The sequence below is a fragment of the Odontomachus brunneus genome, unplaced genomic scaffold, assembly GCF_010583005.1.
Source record: "Odontomachus brunneus isolate Ranch 3 - 2012 unplaced genomic scaffold, Obru_v1 Obru_scaffold_010, whole genome shotgun sequence".
In the NCBI taxonomy this organism is placed as follows: Eukaryota; Metazoa; Arthropoda; class Insecta; order Hymenoptera; family Formicidae; genus Odontomachus; species Odontomachus brunneus.
Genome location: NW_022639460.1, coordinates 3048704 through 3061220, shown reverse-complemented (window position 1 = coordinate 3061220; position 12517 = coordinate 3048704). Strand labels below are relative to the sequence as shown.

The 12517-nt window shown below is 37.2% G+C and overlaps 4 protein-coding genes across 6 annotated transcripts; 2 read left to right on the top strand and 2 right to left on the bottom strand.

Moving 5' to 3' along the window:
• Positions 1-3421: 3421 nt before the first annotated feature.
• On the bottom strand, positions 3422-5410 carry LOC116840608 (putative glutathione-specific gamma-glutamylcyclotransferase 2). The gene is made up of 3 exons (XM_032807514.1): positions 5084-5410; positions 4318-4849; positions 3422-3666 (listed from the first exon to the last, which is right to left on the bottom strand). The coding sequence occupies exons 1-3, from the start codon at positions 5216-5218 to the stop codon at positions 3443-3445; spliced, it is 891 nt and encodes a 296-aa protein (XP_032663405.1). The 5' UTR covers positions 5219-5410; the 3' UTR covers positions 3422-3442.
• Positions 5411-5419: 9 nt separating this feature from the next.
• LOC116840603 (WD repeat-containing protein 6) lies at positions 5420-10148 on the top strand. Of its 3 annotated transcripts, none has more exons than XR_004377383.1 (14): positions 5420-5631; positions 5708-5885; positions 5960-6130; positions 6210-6357; positions 6431-6655; positions 6717-7131; positions 7242-7394; positions 7470-7852; positions 7929-8111; positions 8176-8693; positions 8769-9205; positions 9306-9471; positions 9551-9679; positions 10003-10148. XR_004377383.1 is itself a non-coding variant. In XM_032807506.1 (14 exons), the coding sequence occupies exons 1-14, from the start codon at positions 5565-5567 to the stop codon at positions 9603-9605; spliced, it is 3033 nt and encodes a 1010-aa protein (XP_032663397.1). In that variant the 5' UTR covers positions 5420-5564; the 3' UTR covers positions 9606-9802. The 3 variants fall into 3 exon arrangements, 2 of the variants coding, with proteins under 2 accessions (XP_032663397.1, XP_032663396.1); XM_032807506.1 differs by lacking the exon at positions 10003-10148 and having other exon boundaries at positions 8176-8353; positions 8420-8693; positions 9551-9802; XM_032807505.1 differs by lacking the exon at positions 10003-10148 and having other exon boundaries at positions 9551-9802.
• Positions 9954-10999, top strand: LOC116840613 (trafficking protein particle complex subunit 5). The gene is made up of 3 exons (XM_032807520.1): positions 9954-10309; positions 10383-10692; positions 10828-10999. The coding sequence occupies exons 1-3, from the start codon at positions 10143-10145 to the stop codon at positions 10924-10926; spliced, it is 576 nt and encodes a 191-aa protein (XP_032663411.1). The 5' UTR covers positions 9954-10142; the 3' UTR covers positions 10927-10999.
• Positions 11000-11099: 100 nt separating this feature from the next.
• On the bottom strand, positions 11100-12315 carry LOC116840614. The gene is made up of 3 exons (XM_032807521.1): positions 12092-12315; positions 11414-11557; positions 11100-11316 (listed from the first exon to the last, which is right to left on the bottom strand). The coding sequence occupies exons 1-3, from the start codon at positions 12218-12220 to the stop codon at positions 11248-11250; spliced, it is 342 nt and encodes a 113-aa protein (XP_032663412.1). The 5' UTR covers positions 12221-12315; the 3' UTR covers positions 11100-11247.
• Positions 12316-12517: the final 202 nt, after the last annotated feature.

The following is a 12517-nucleotide window of genomic DNA, read 5'->3' as shown; positions in this document are numbered from 1 at the left end:
TCGCCGAGCTCGCTAGAACCGAAAGTTGCGAACGGTTGGCCCCGCGTTTGCGCGAGGTTAGAATACGACCGTTTCCATCGTGGAAATTGCTAGATGCTGCTGGAACAGTCGCGAACAGTGCGAGTTATTCGAGCGAGCGAGTGAGCTTGCGTCATGCAACGATTTTGATTTAATCAATCGTCTTGATTGATAGCCTCGAGGTTTAGGTAACGTGTTACCGCGAATTAACATCAACGATATCAGCTCGTTTCATTGGCTCTCTGTTGACCGTACGATCGGCTTGTTAAATGTAATTAATCATAAATTAATGCGAATTTCTTTATGGGATATGGTAATATCCTAGTGTCGATTATCGCTGACTCGCACATCATTTAGGACCGATTTTTTTGGTAAGCTATTCGGTTAAATCATATGTCTGTCTCTAACATGAAGGAAAAACGAAAACAGAAACATGATTTAATTGTTATTTAGCTTACAAAGAAGTTGGAAAGGTTGGTCCTGAATGTGTTAATGTGCATCGACTGATTGTGTCGATGCACAGAAGGCATCAATGTTAGTTTCTCCAGTTTCGACCGATACGTTCTCGACCATAAAACAGAGTTTCAATCGAAAGCCACTATTGACACGCCTTTTGTGAGGATAAATCGTTCGAAACAAAATAAAATAACCCAATAATACATAATATTACATTAATTTGCCTCCATTTTGAATATGTTAGTGTCATAGTTTCGTCATGACCGCGAAAATGAAAGATGATGCAATCGATGCACGAATCATGACTAAATGCCATTATTATGGTGATATTAGCCTTAACATTAAAGGCCATCACATACAAAATTCCGTAAGAACTTAAATCGTAAGCGTAAGGAAATCGACCAATCCCAATCGAATATTCGGCTCTTCGTAATAATGAAGGGGTTACGAAGAGCCGAGTGCTCGATTGGGATTGGTCGATTTCTTTACGCTTACGTTTTAAGTTCTTACGGAATTTTGTGTGTGATGGCCTTAACCACGAATTAAAAACCAACTTATAGAGTGAAGTTCATAGTTGAATCTTATGCGTAAGATTGTTTCAGTTCATTTTTAAATGCTATATGTTTTATTGGCTACGAAGTATCTGAAGATAAACTTTTAAAATAATCTTAAATATAAGATTCGGACTATATCAATCATAGTTTAGTTCAGGACTTGTGTCGCACTTCACATACTTGGTACCGAAACTTGATGGAATTTCTTTATCGTGCCGAGTAAACACAGATCATTCACGAAATTCACGTGACATTTTGAAACGTGTAATTCAACGATGAACAGAAAGAGAAAGAGGAGAGAGACGCGATACTCAAAGCTCGTATTTCTTTTATACGTCGTAGATAAAACGGCCATCCAGAGCATCCCAGAGCATCGCATAAGAAAAACGACGTCATTATGTACGAATTCTGTAACGATTGTGTAAAAACTTTTGGAAGCAAATACATGTAAAATATATCGAACTGTCGCAAAATGCAAAAAATTGATATGCTATGCGCAATTTGATTTCGCAATCAGTCTTGTTTTTCCATTTCTGTGACAAACGCAATATTATGCTCGCTTTGCCCAAGTACTTTGCGTCGCTTAAGGTTAAAGGTTACGTCATCTCATCGTGTGCATCGCGCAAGAGTTCAACGCACTCGCGTGGGCCAACACAAATGTTTATCGATCTTCGCATGTTACACATGTCGGAAAGACGTAACACAGCTAAACCAAGCTGGTAACTACCGAATCCCGTAGCTTCGAAAATTATTCTCCCGCAAAGTGATTTACACACACATACCACGTACACATATATCGGTTTATAACAGCCCGGTAATGTAGTTCGTGCAGATAATTTCACAGCGCGACGTGCTTGCAAATTTTAACATCCATAAACGCGTAACAGCGGATAATTGATTCGCGCAAATTTCGAGCAGCGATAAAGTTAGTCGGAACAAAACGGAAATTCCCATTAGAGATTACAAAGCGTTAATTATCCGACGAAATGACGACAATCGCGTTAATGATAGTTACACCCAATGTGTCTATGAGAACGCATAATAGTTATATAACGGTAAAATATAATTAGAAAACTATGCGAGAGGACACGCACGATGATCGTTGACACTGTGTGACACCGTTACGATGGTTCGTTTCGCAATTATCGGAGGAAGGATGACTATAAATTGTATTATCGGAAAGAGACTCGCGATTCACATCTCGCGGGCAAGCGTTATGTCCATGAACGCACATAAATAAATATTGCTGAATTCAGCGTCAATCGAAATGCAGAAATCGTGGAGAGGGGAAACACGAAAATTAATGGCAAAAATAACAAGTTACAAAAAGACGAGTCTTGTCACGTCCTCGAGTGATATTTTTAACTTGATGCCAGTCATCGAGTTATGTGGATCGTGTGTTTACGCACGTAGCTCCTCCTTCCTTTCTCTCCTCGTCATATTCCCTTCTCTTTCCCTCCTATCAGTCTTTCTCACTCGCACGCTCGCACTCTCTCTCTCTCTCTCTCTCGAATTTCGAATTGCGTCGCGGAAATATAACGGACTTGTTGTTTACACACACACTTTCTGCGTTTCATTTCCTCGTTCTTAGACATGGCGTGTTTTGTAGTTTTATTGATTCAACGTGAAAGCAAGGATAATAGAAATCGATAAGGATAAACTGATAATCGAGAAAATGTCCATTTCAAAATCACGAGACAGGCTCCAGTGATACTACGTTCGTTTTTCCGAACCAATCCCGCTTTCAAGCGCGAAAGGTGCAAGATCGTATAGTTAACACGCAGTTCCATTGTTGTGGCATTTGCTCTACGTTCCCGTTATCTGTTATACTGTCGTTTGCTCCTGTCAAAGTTTTAATAGATTTTCCAGGAACTTAGGCTTATTTGCCATGAATTGAAATTTTCGTCATTTCATCGGAATTAATCCGTACATTGTTCTCATATATTATTCTTATATTTTCCACGAATCTAAACGAGCAGATTTAGATGTTCATACGTCGTATGTAAAGGTTCGAGAGAAAACGCAGCAACACTTTATGTAATATAATTGCCTAAGTACAATGACCCGCGTAGACTTAACCTCGCAAACATTGAAATAAACACAAATTAAATGCTCGACCGCGGATGGTAGGATTCGATTGAAGTCAAGGACACTTTGAAAGCCGGCTGTTTCATTGAATCACCTTGCTTACGTTAAAAATGAAATAAATGCGTGTTGAAATATCGAAGATGAGGGAAAGATCGTAAGGGAGTGCAGGTGTAGCTAATAAAATGAATCTCAAGTCTCTCGACCGAAACGTTCGAGAGACATTTCTGAGGCCGACGTTTTTTCCGATTAATCGCCATTTTGACGAAGCGACGTGAGAAACGCGAGGAATTACGACGGAAACTCACCCGGATGCGTCCGAAACGCCTTCAATTCAGCGAATCACCCAATCTTGGCCCTGTGTCTTGATCGTCGGTCCGGGAAGAAAAACAGAACCACGTAGGAACTACATGGACTGACAATTGGTCGAATAAGAAATGGCCTCCTCTTTTCTCCCTCTCCACGCTGTTGTTATTGCGTCGATTCAGCTGATCATTGTCGCCGGATGCGCATGCGCGCCCAAAAGTAGTTCCCAGTGGCGGCGATTTCAAACCTGCCAACAAGTCGGATGTATTTCGAAAAATTCGACATATTCTAATAAACTCTCGTAAAAGTGAAATGTAACACTAGAAACGACAATTATAACAAAAACTTTATGAGAAAATTGTAAATTACGTAATTTGTGAAAGTAAAACTATAAAGTTTTACCTACTATACTTAAAAATAGCGCGAGATACGAATTTAAGTCAAGTCACGTCATACAATAAAAATTGCGGCTATTTTATGCAAAAATATCTTTTATTTCGTTGATAAATAAGATAATTTATTTCTCATCACTGGTTGTTAGAAACGTTTCTTCAACTATTCTTCTCTTTAATGGAAAGATTTATAAATTTTCCTGTTATTGCTTTGAACAGTGCAAAAGATATTCTGTCTTTTCATCTACACACCAATTGCATCAATAGTCTTGATTGATTAGCTTGAGCTGAAACGCTACCACTAAACTCGTGTTAAAATTATACCTTACAACACTTTGCTACATACAGTCCTAATTGTACATAATCTAGAGAGGAGGGGGAGTGAGCAGAAAAGAGGAAATAAATTAACCACCGTCGATGACGACCGACGACCGACGATGCAATTGGCTCCTAATGTCGCATTTTTCCTACATCTGAATACGCCTATTGCATGCTTTTACGATTACATGGAAATTGATCCAACTCCAGCGACTCGTTCTCCCTCTCCCTCTCCAACTGCTTGACAATCTTCTCCAGAGCAAATAAATGCTCATCCTGTACACCAGGTGCAATCGTACGCATTGCAGACGCCAGTTTGTAAAGATATTCTGTATTGGAGCCACTGATGCCGCGTGAGACGAGTATATGTGTCGCAATGGTGTGTATATTCTCAGTGCCGGCGTAGTTTGGATTCTCTTCGTCACCTATGTATATAGTGAGGTAGAACGGTGGCTCTTCTGTGCTGGACGACAAGGATGGCGACAAGAGATTCGTCTTGGAGGAATCGTTGGTCAGGACGTTGGTATTCGAGCTACTTTGAATATACTTAGATGAATCGCAAGGATAGAAAAGGACAGTTTTCTTCTCATAGCCACCTTTCTCTCGAAAATCCAAATGATTCACCACGTTGTCTATGTTCTCGGAGGATATCTTGTATGCGAGGCCCCATACTTCGTTTTCGGGATTCTTCGAGGCGAGCAACGTCACCACACGTCCAGGCTGGAAGAACGAAGATTTCGTGATTCTAGACGCGGGCATAGGCGATATGATTAATAATTTACAACAGTGCGTTCTTCCTCGAGCGTAAACAGTTCTTACGTAGCATCAATGCATCCTATATAAGCAGGATAAAGTACATGAATACAATCGCGAACACCACGAAAATACGCGTGATCCCTGGGAAGGATTGGAACTAACTCGAGACAAGTCCGCACTTTTCTTTGGGAAACTCACTCTGCTAGGCACTCCCCTGTGATCGGTACTTTTCTGGTAGAAGCGCCTGACGTATCCCTTGATGTGGCCTACCAGTTTTTTTTCATATGGAAAGTCCGCTTTCCATATCAAGGAACCATAACCAAACACCCACATGCTCTTTCGCTCGAGCGAGGCTCGTCGTGGAATTTTATCAGCAACGTGAATAACCGACTATGTCGTGTGTAAACGTAGATTCCGTCTATTGCCTCCGATAAGATCGTCTACCGATGCCACGGCATAATTTACAAGAAGATCCACTCCAAAATTATAACCCATATTACGTCTGACACATCCGTCCATCCGCGCGAACATAATCTTCCTGCGGCGCACGTGACGTGTGTATCATACGCGAGAGAATCGGCGCCGAAGTGACTCGCGACAGATGCGGTGATGATGTGATTGCTCGTGCATATTTTCATGCGTTTATGTATGAAATAAAATAATACGGACTAAAGAGAAGATGATTTCGAAATTATTACGCACGAATGTCCTCGCTGTTCGATGCGTAGATGATCTCGTGCTTATAGGTTAGATTCTAAATAAGGCTAAAATCACATTAATTTGTAGAATGCTTTGCAAATGATCATTATTTATTAATTTTAGGCATGGGATCCATGCTCTACGTGTTCGATACGAATTCTTATCAACTAAAAAGTAAATTAAATTGTTTGTATCCAAGTAATATACATGGGATTGTTGTGGGACCAAATAATATACTAGCTGTATTTGGTGCTAAATCCATATATATTTGCGACATTATTAAGCAAGAAGAAGTAATAACGTAAATATATCCAAGTAGAAAGATATGATAATGGCTTCATGTATGCAACATATAATATCTTCTCTGTTATACAGATTTAAAAAAAGAAATAACAATGAGTTCAACGATTGGATAATTGCATTGCAATGGATATCGGTTAAAAAACAATTGCAATTGGCAATTTTGTTTGCCCATAATTGTGTATCTATATATGACATATCTGAAGGTTCTTTTCAAATTGTATGCTGTGAAGAAAAATGTATACTGTATCCTTTTATGATTGTCAAAAAAATTAGTTGCAAAGATATTATTTAAAAAATTATAATTTTCTTAATTGATATGTAGTTATGGTGGCTTTATATCAGGAACATTGCAAGAGGACTTGGTAATTTTTAGTGGAACAGTATTTCAAGAAATTTTAATATGGAAAATAGATAATAATCATGACAGTAACAAAAGTATGCCAATTTTGCATCGCTTGACAGGACACAAAGTCAGTATTTATTCTTAAGAATTGTATCTTCTTATAGGAATATTTAGATAAAAATTTTACATATTTATTTCAGGGTGTGATTTTCTCTGTTGTTTTTGATCCATACTCTCATCTCATATGTTCCACATCTGATGATAGAACTGTCAGATTGTGGAAAGTAATTGGAAGTGAAAACTCTGAGAGCAGTAATATAAATTGGCAGACAACAGCAGTAATGTTGGTAAAAACAATGTATGCGCATACAGCAAGAGTTTGGAGAGCTATAATCAAGAATGACATTGTTATAACAATAGGCGAGGTAAGATTTAAATTATATAAAAATTATAAGTTTCCTGTATATTAATTTTCTATTATTTCAGGATTCACTCATGTGCACATGGTCACTTTCAGGTAATTTACTTAATAAAACTTATGCCCACCATGGAGCACCGATATGGAGTATTGACACGTCTGCAGACAATAAAAATATATTCACGGGTGGAGCTGATGGAGCTGTGTGTGTATGGCCATCCACATGCTACAACAGCCCAAAAACAATTTCTCTAACCAGCAACAATACGCACAATATTCCTAAATACATATCATACTTGAGCAGTGGTACAATTTTGATCTTTAACGAAAAGGGAACACTATTCTGTTATAACAAAAATGAAGCCACGCCAAAAGACTCTTTATATTTGGAAAAATATTGCAGTTATTGTATTATGCAGGTTTCTCCATGTCGTTCTTTCGTTGCCTTTGCATCTAGAGATGGATATGTGACGTTGTACAAAGGTAAGCAGTGTGTATAATATTTACAAATATTATCTATACAAATATATTTTACTCATTGAATCTCTACTCGTGTCGTTTGCCGATGTCATTCAATCTAAGTATATTTTTAGACATTATTAATACAAATACCAAGCATCTGCATCAGATTCTCGAAGAGAGAATAATGGAATCACAAATCTTTTCTTTGCAGTGGTTGAGAGATGACGCACTAATAGTGTGTGGTGCGAATGGTCTTCTAAGAATATTTCATTTTACAATTAATGGTGCGTATAATATACACATTTTTGCTTTTCAAGAAATTCAAAATGTGTCTTGTTACTATTGCTAACTTTATCCAGGTACAACTCACGTAGAAACACAGTGCATGTTACCTTCTAGTCGAGAACGTTGGCTGACCGCAGCTACAATATACGAAAAGTTGTTGGTTTGTGGAGATAGAACTGGAAACGTATATGTATTCGAATTATCGAACGAGAGCGAGGACATCAAGACACCTAGTCAAACGCTCGTTAAAGTCCACGGTAAAATAGGAGTTCAGTCCTTCGACGTGTTGGAAGACAAGCTGATGACGACTGGACGCGATGGAATGTTGAGATTTTATGAATTAAACAAAGAGAACAGAAACTCCTTACTGACGCTGCATAAGAAAAAAATGCCAATGGACTGGATCAGTGGCACATTAAAAGTGGACGGGATTTTACTTGTCTTTGGTTTCAAAGAGGTTGTAAATTCGCTTCTAGATATATGCACAATATGAAAAAAAAAAAACAGAAAAACATTTATGGTGATTCTTTCAGGCAGAATTTATAATTTATAACTTACAACAGCAAAGATTGTTGTTCAGAATTCCTTGTGGCGGTGGTCATAGATCGTGGGACTGTACAATATTAAATAGAACAGCCAGTTTTGCTTACATACGAAATAAGCAGGTCTACATATTCGATTATCCTCTAGGATCATTAAAACTGCCGATTTTACAAGTAAGATCAATCTGTTAGATGGACAGCAATTGCATAAACCTCTGAACCCCGTTTTGCTTTCCAGGATGGTTTTCACGTAAAGGAAACTTGTTGCCTTCAACGAATTTCGTGTTTAGATGCGCGGGATATTTTCGTGTCCGGCGGTGAAGACTGTACTCTTCGCGTTAGCTGCATCTCCCAAGTATCTCAAAGTGACACCTGTGCCTTTCACAATTTGGGAGTCTTCGACGGTCATCTTTCAGGTATAAAATGCTTAAGTGCTGTCAAGTTGAACATTGAAGTCGACGAGCTAAGCAGCAGACATTTAGTGTTCTCCGGTGGAGGGAGAGCACAACTGAAGGTTTGGCAGATGAATCTTAAGTATAATGAGAGGGTATCGCCGAGTATAGATCTGTCGTGTCTTGATGTGAAGTCCCATATGCTCCATGGACAAGATCAATATCGTAAGAAACCTTGGCAAGAGACTGAGCAATCTTACATCATAGAACCAGAAACGCGTTACATGGATATTCACGCGTATTATCCATCCAAGAGCTTGAATCACGTATTAATATTTGTGGCGTGTGCAGATGGATACCTGAGGTAATCTAATCATTTACTTATCGAGTATTCAATGCCGATGAGATTATGAAATAATTATTTCCTCCTTTCGAGCAGAATATTTGTATATGATATTAAAACTAGCGATACGTACTTGAAAGTATCTACCAAATACGTAGATCGATGTATCTTGAAGATGCACGTTTTGTCACACAAATGCAAAATGATCGTCCTAACAATGACTACTGACGGAATACTACGTTTCTTCGATCTCACTGGCGTAGTTTCGAAGATATACAAGGACGCAAATTTGAAGAATCAGAATATTATAAAATTTAATGACGCCCCTTTCGCGGAATTCAACTTGCATCAGTCTGGAATTAATTCTTACGATTTAAAACTCGCGGACGAGAACAAGTATCTTTTGATCACCGGTGGTGACGATAACCTTTTCAATCTCCTTTGCTTTCGAATTTTGGAAACCGATGAGATATTGTCAGTTGTAATATTATCTAAATGGAGCACAGCGTCCGCACACTGCGCACAAATTGCAGGTATATAACATTGAAGTAATATTTTTGTAAACAGGAAGACAGATTAAATACACTGAAAGTGTTGATTAATTGTAAAAACTTACAATGTCAATATCAACAGGTCTGAAATTTAAAGATGATGATCAAATATGTAGCGTGGGGATAGACCAACAAGTTATCATCTACAGTTACTCATGGTCCAGTGGTGCTTTATCTGCAAGAATTCTCTCTAATGTATTCACATCCATCACAGATGTACAAGGCATGGACTTGTGGCCTTCTGACAAGTGAGAGACGATTATACATTAAATATCATAATTTAATATAAAGATCTATCTTAAAAAATATAAACACATTATTTAACAGCAATGGCAATATCGTGTGTATATATGGAAGAGGTTTCGAAATACTGCCAGTTTGAAACGTATATCTTGCAAAAAACATTACTAGACTACTGTTTTACTACTACTTTACTAATGAGATACTAATGAGAAGGTATTTCTTTTTTTATTATATTAAAACTCCGTCTCTGCAGTTTAGCGCACATATGTATTTTTAAGGGGAAACTAAACTTATATAAAACTAAATAAATATTCATTATACATGATGTAAACTTGAACTAGTAGCAGTTATTTGTTCACTATAGGTGCGTTCGGGGAACTCGCTATTAGCGCTATTCAGCGCTACCGTGTCATTCTATCCTTGTTGTATATCTAAGGAGCGATAAAGATAAAAGAACGCGGTAGCGTTAGCAGCGTACTTTCCGAACGCACCCTATGTGAGATGTTTGTTTTCCGTTAAATTAAATTTTCCGCCAGATGTTAGCCTGTTCAAAATGGCGATGCAACACACCGAAAACCACTGATGTTTGACAGCACGGTGCTTCAAGCGATGTTGTAAAGTTTTTTTGATAACTTATTCGTAAAAATAGCTCGACTTACAGAGCAATTATCGAAAAATGTCGAGCATCACGATATCAGCCATAAGGCCACGTACGAGCATCCTTGATAAGTCGCTTAGCAAGGGCAAAGGAGAGGTTAGCTTGAGCTGTTTCGCTCTCTTGTTTTCTGAACTTGTGCAATATTGTCAGAACAGAGTCTACACCGTCCCGGAATTACAAAATAAGTAAGAGAAACTAATAAATTGTCACGTCCGTCACACTGATTCTTTTCGTAATTCTTATGTTCTTTGTGGTTAGATTGGCGGAAATTGGAGCAGAAGTTGGACACAGAATAACGGATCTGCTTGTTGTCCGAGAAAAAAGCGGCAAGCGCGAGATAAAACTATTGAATGTACTATTGTTCATCAAAAGTACCGTGTGGAAGTCCTTGTTTGGCCGGGAAGCTGACAAGCTGGAACACGCCAATGACGACGAACGTACTTATTATATTATTGAGAAAGAATCACTGGTAAACAAATTCGTATCGGTGCCCAAAGATAAGGGAAGCTTGAATTGTGCGTCGTTTGTTGCTGGTATTGTCGAGGCAGTGCTGTATGACTGTGGTTTTGTAAGTATTAATCACTAGTGTTTGATTAGAAAATAAACCAAGTTTCTCCTGTATGCCACAATATTTCTATCACTTTCCGTATTATTTTGTACTTGAAAATAATGGGAAAAATTATAAGAATTATTTCTATTGCAGCCTGCAAAAGTAACTGCTCATTGGCACAAAGGAACTACGTATATGGTTAAGTTTGACGATGCTGTTGTTGCTCGAGATAAACAGCTAGAAGATAGATAATAAAAGAGAGATAAATTAAGGAAAGTTATTTATGTCAAAAGAAAATATATAATATATATCCACACAACTGAGATTATTTTTCCATATTTACATGTTTAAGATTTTTAACCTAGATTCAGTTTAAGAATCCCAATCAGATTTTTGTAATTTCTGGTTAACAATAATAATTAATATTTTTTCTTTCTTTAACTGCTATATTTCATCTTACTCAATAACACATTCAACATTGATTATAATAGTTTCAACAATTTATTTTGCTGTGTAATTCACCATTAAATAAGACATGTCAATTGAGCTTGTTACTAAAATGTGATCCATTGTTTATACAAATTTACAGTTTCTATCTGCATAACTAACTTGTCCAGTACGTAACTTGTGTTCCTGTTCCCTCTGTAAGAAAAACATATATATATATATATATATACATATTTCAATATTATAATATGTTAATATTTTCAATGACATATTTTTTAAAAATCTGGCTTACTTTATCTTTTTCTAACTTAAGGTAAGTTGCAGTAATGAGACCACCAATGATGAACACTTTTGTAAGGAAACTTGTTAGTGTAGGTACAAAACGTTTTGCTACTGTTGCATTTGCTGATGCAAATCTATATATTCCTGTATCACACTGTATATATAGAATAGTAATATTACTCAAGTATGAAAGATAATACTATTTACACACACACACACACACATATATATACAGCTATTACATCTTGTATGTCAAAAATATCTTTAGTTATTAAATTGAAGTGGAACAAAAATTATGTTTACTAATATCACTGATATATATATATTATCTTTCTCAACTTATTATATAATTCACCAATTATATATGCACATAAAATATGAAACTTACACAAATAATTAAAACAAAACAACTATACATATATAGATGTCATAAAGATATTTATAATCTGCTATTGTCGCTAAAATTATAATGTAAAATGTTCTTGTGTTTAATCTTGAAATATACGAGCTTAACATAGTATGATAACAAGACATATATTGCATTTAAAGACATGTGACAACATAAGAGCTATCATTACACAAACAAGTAATAATAATGAAATATATATCATCAAGTCAAGTAGTTGGAAATATCGTAAAGTAAAATATTATCACATTTATAGAGAAATAAATTTACATAGATACGTACAAGGAGGCTTTTAGTCGGATGTCCTGAATCTCTCAGGTATATTTCACGCAATTGCTTCCGTTTCACGTCTCTCCATCGCGCAATCTGTTGTTGTTCCTCCGAAAGATTGTATATATTTTTGTTAGACATAATTTACACATCAATCTTCAACAATATTCGATATCCTACTGCTCCTACGTCCATTTAAGTTTGTTCGTTTTGATGTCAACCACCACTGTGCTTTCACAAAATGCAACCAGAGAGAAGCCTAATGGCTCTTACACATAGGACGCGGTAATGTTTGCCGCGCGGCGGAAGTTCGCGCGACAGCCAATCAATATGCTGCTTTCTGTAATAACCTTCTAGCTCTTACGAAAAAACAACATATTCATTGGCTGTCGCGCGGACTTCCGCCGCGCGGCAAGCATTACCGCGTCCTGTGTGCAG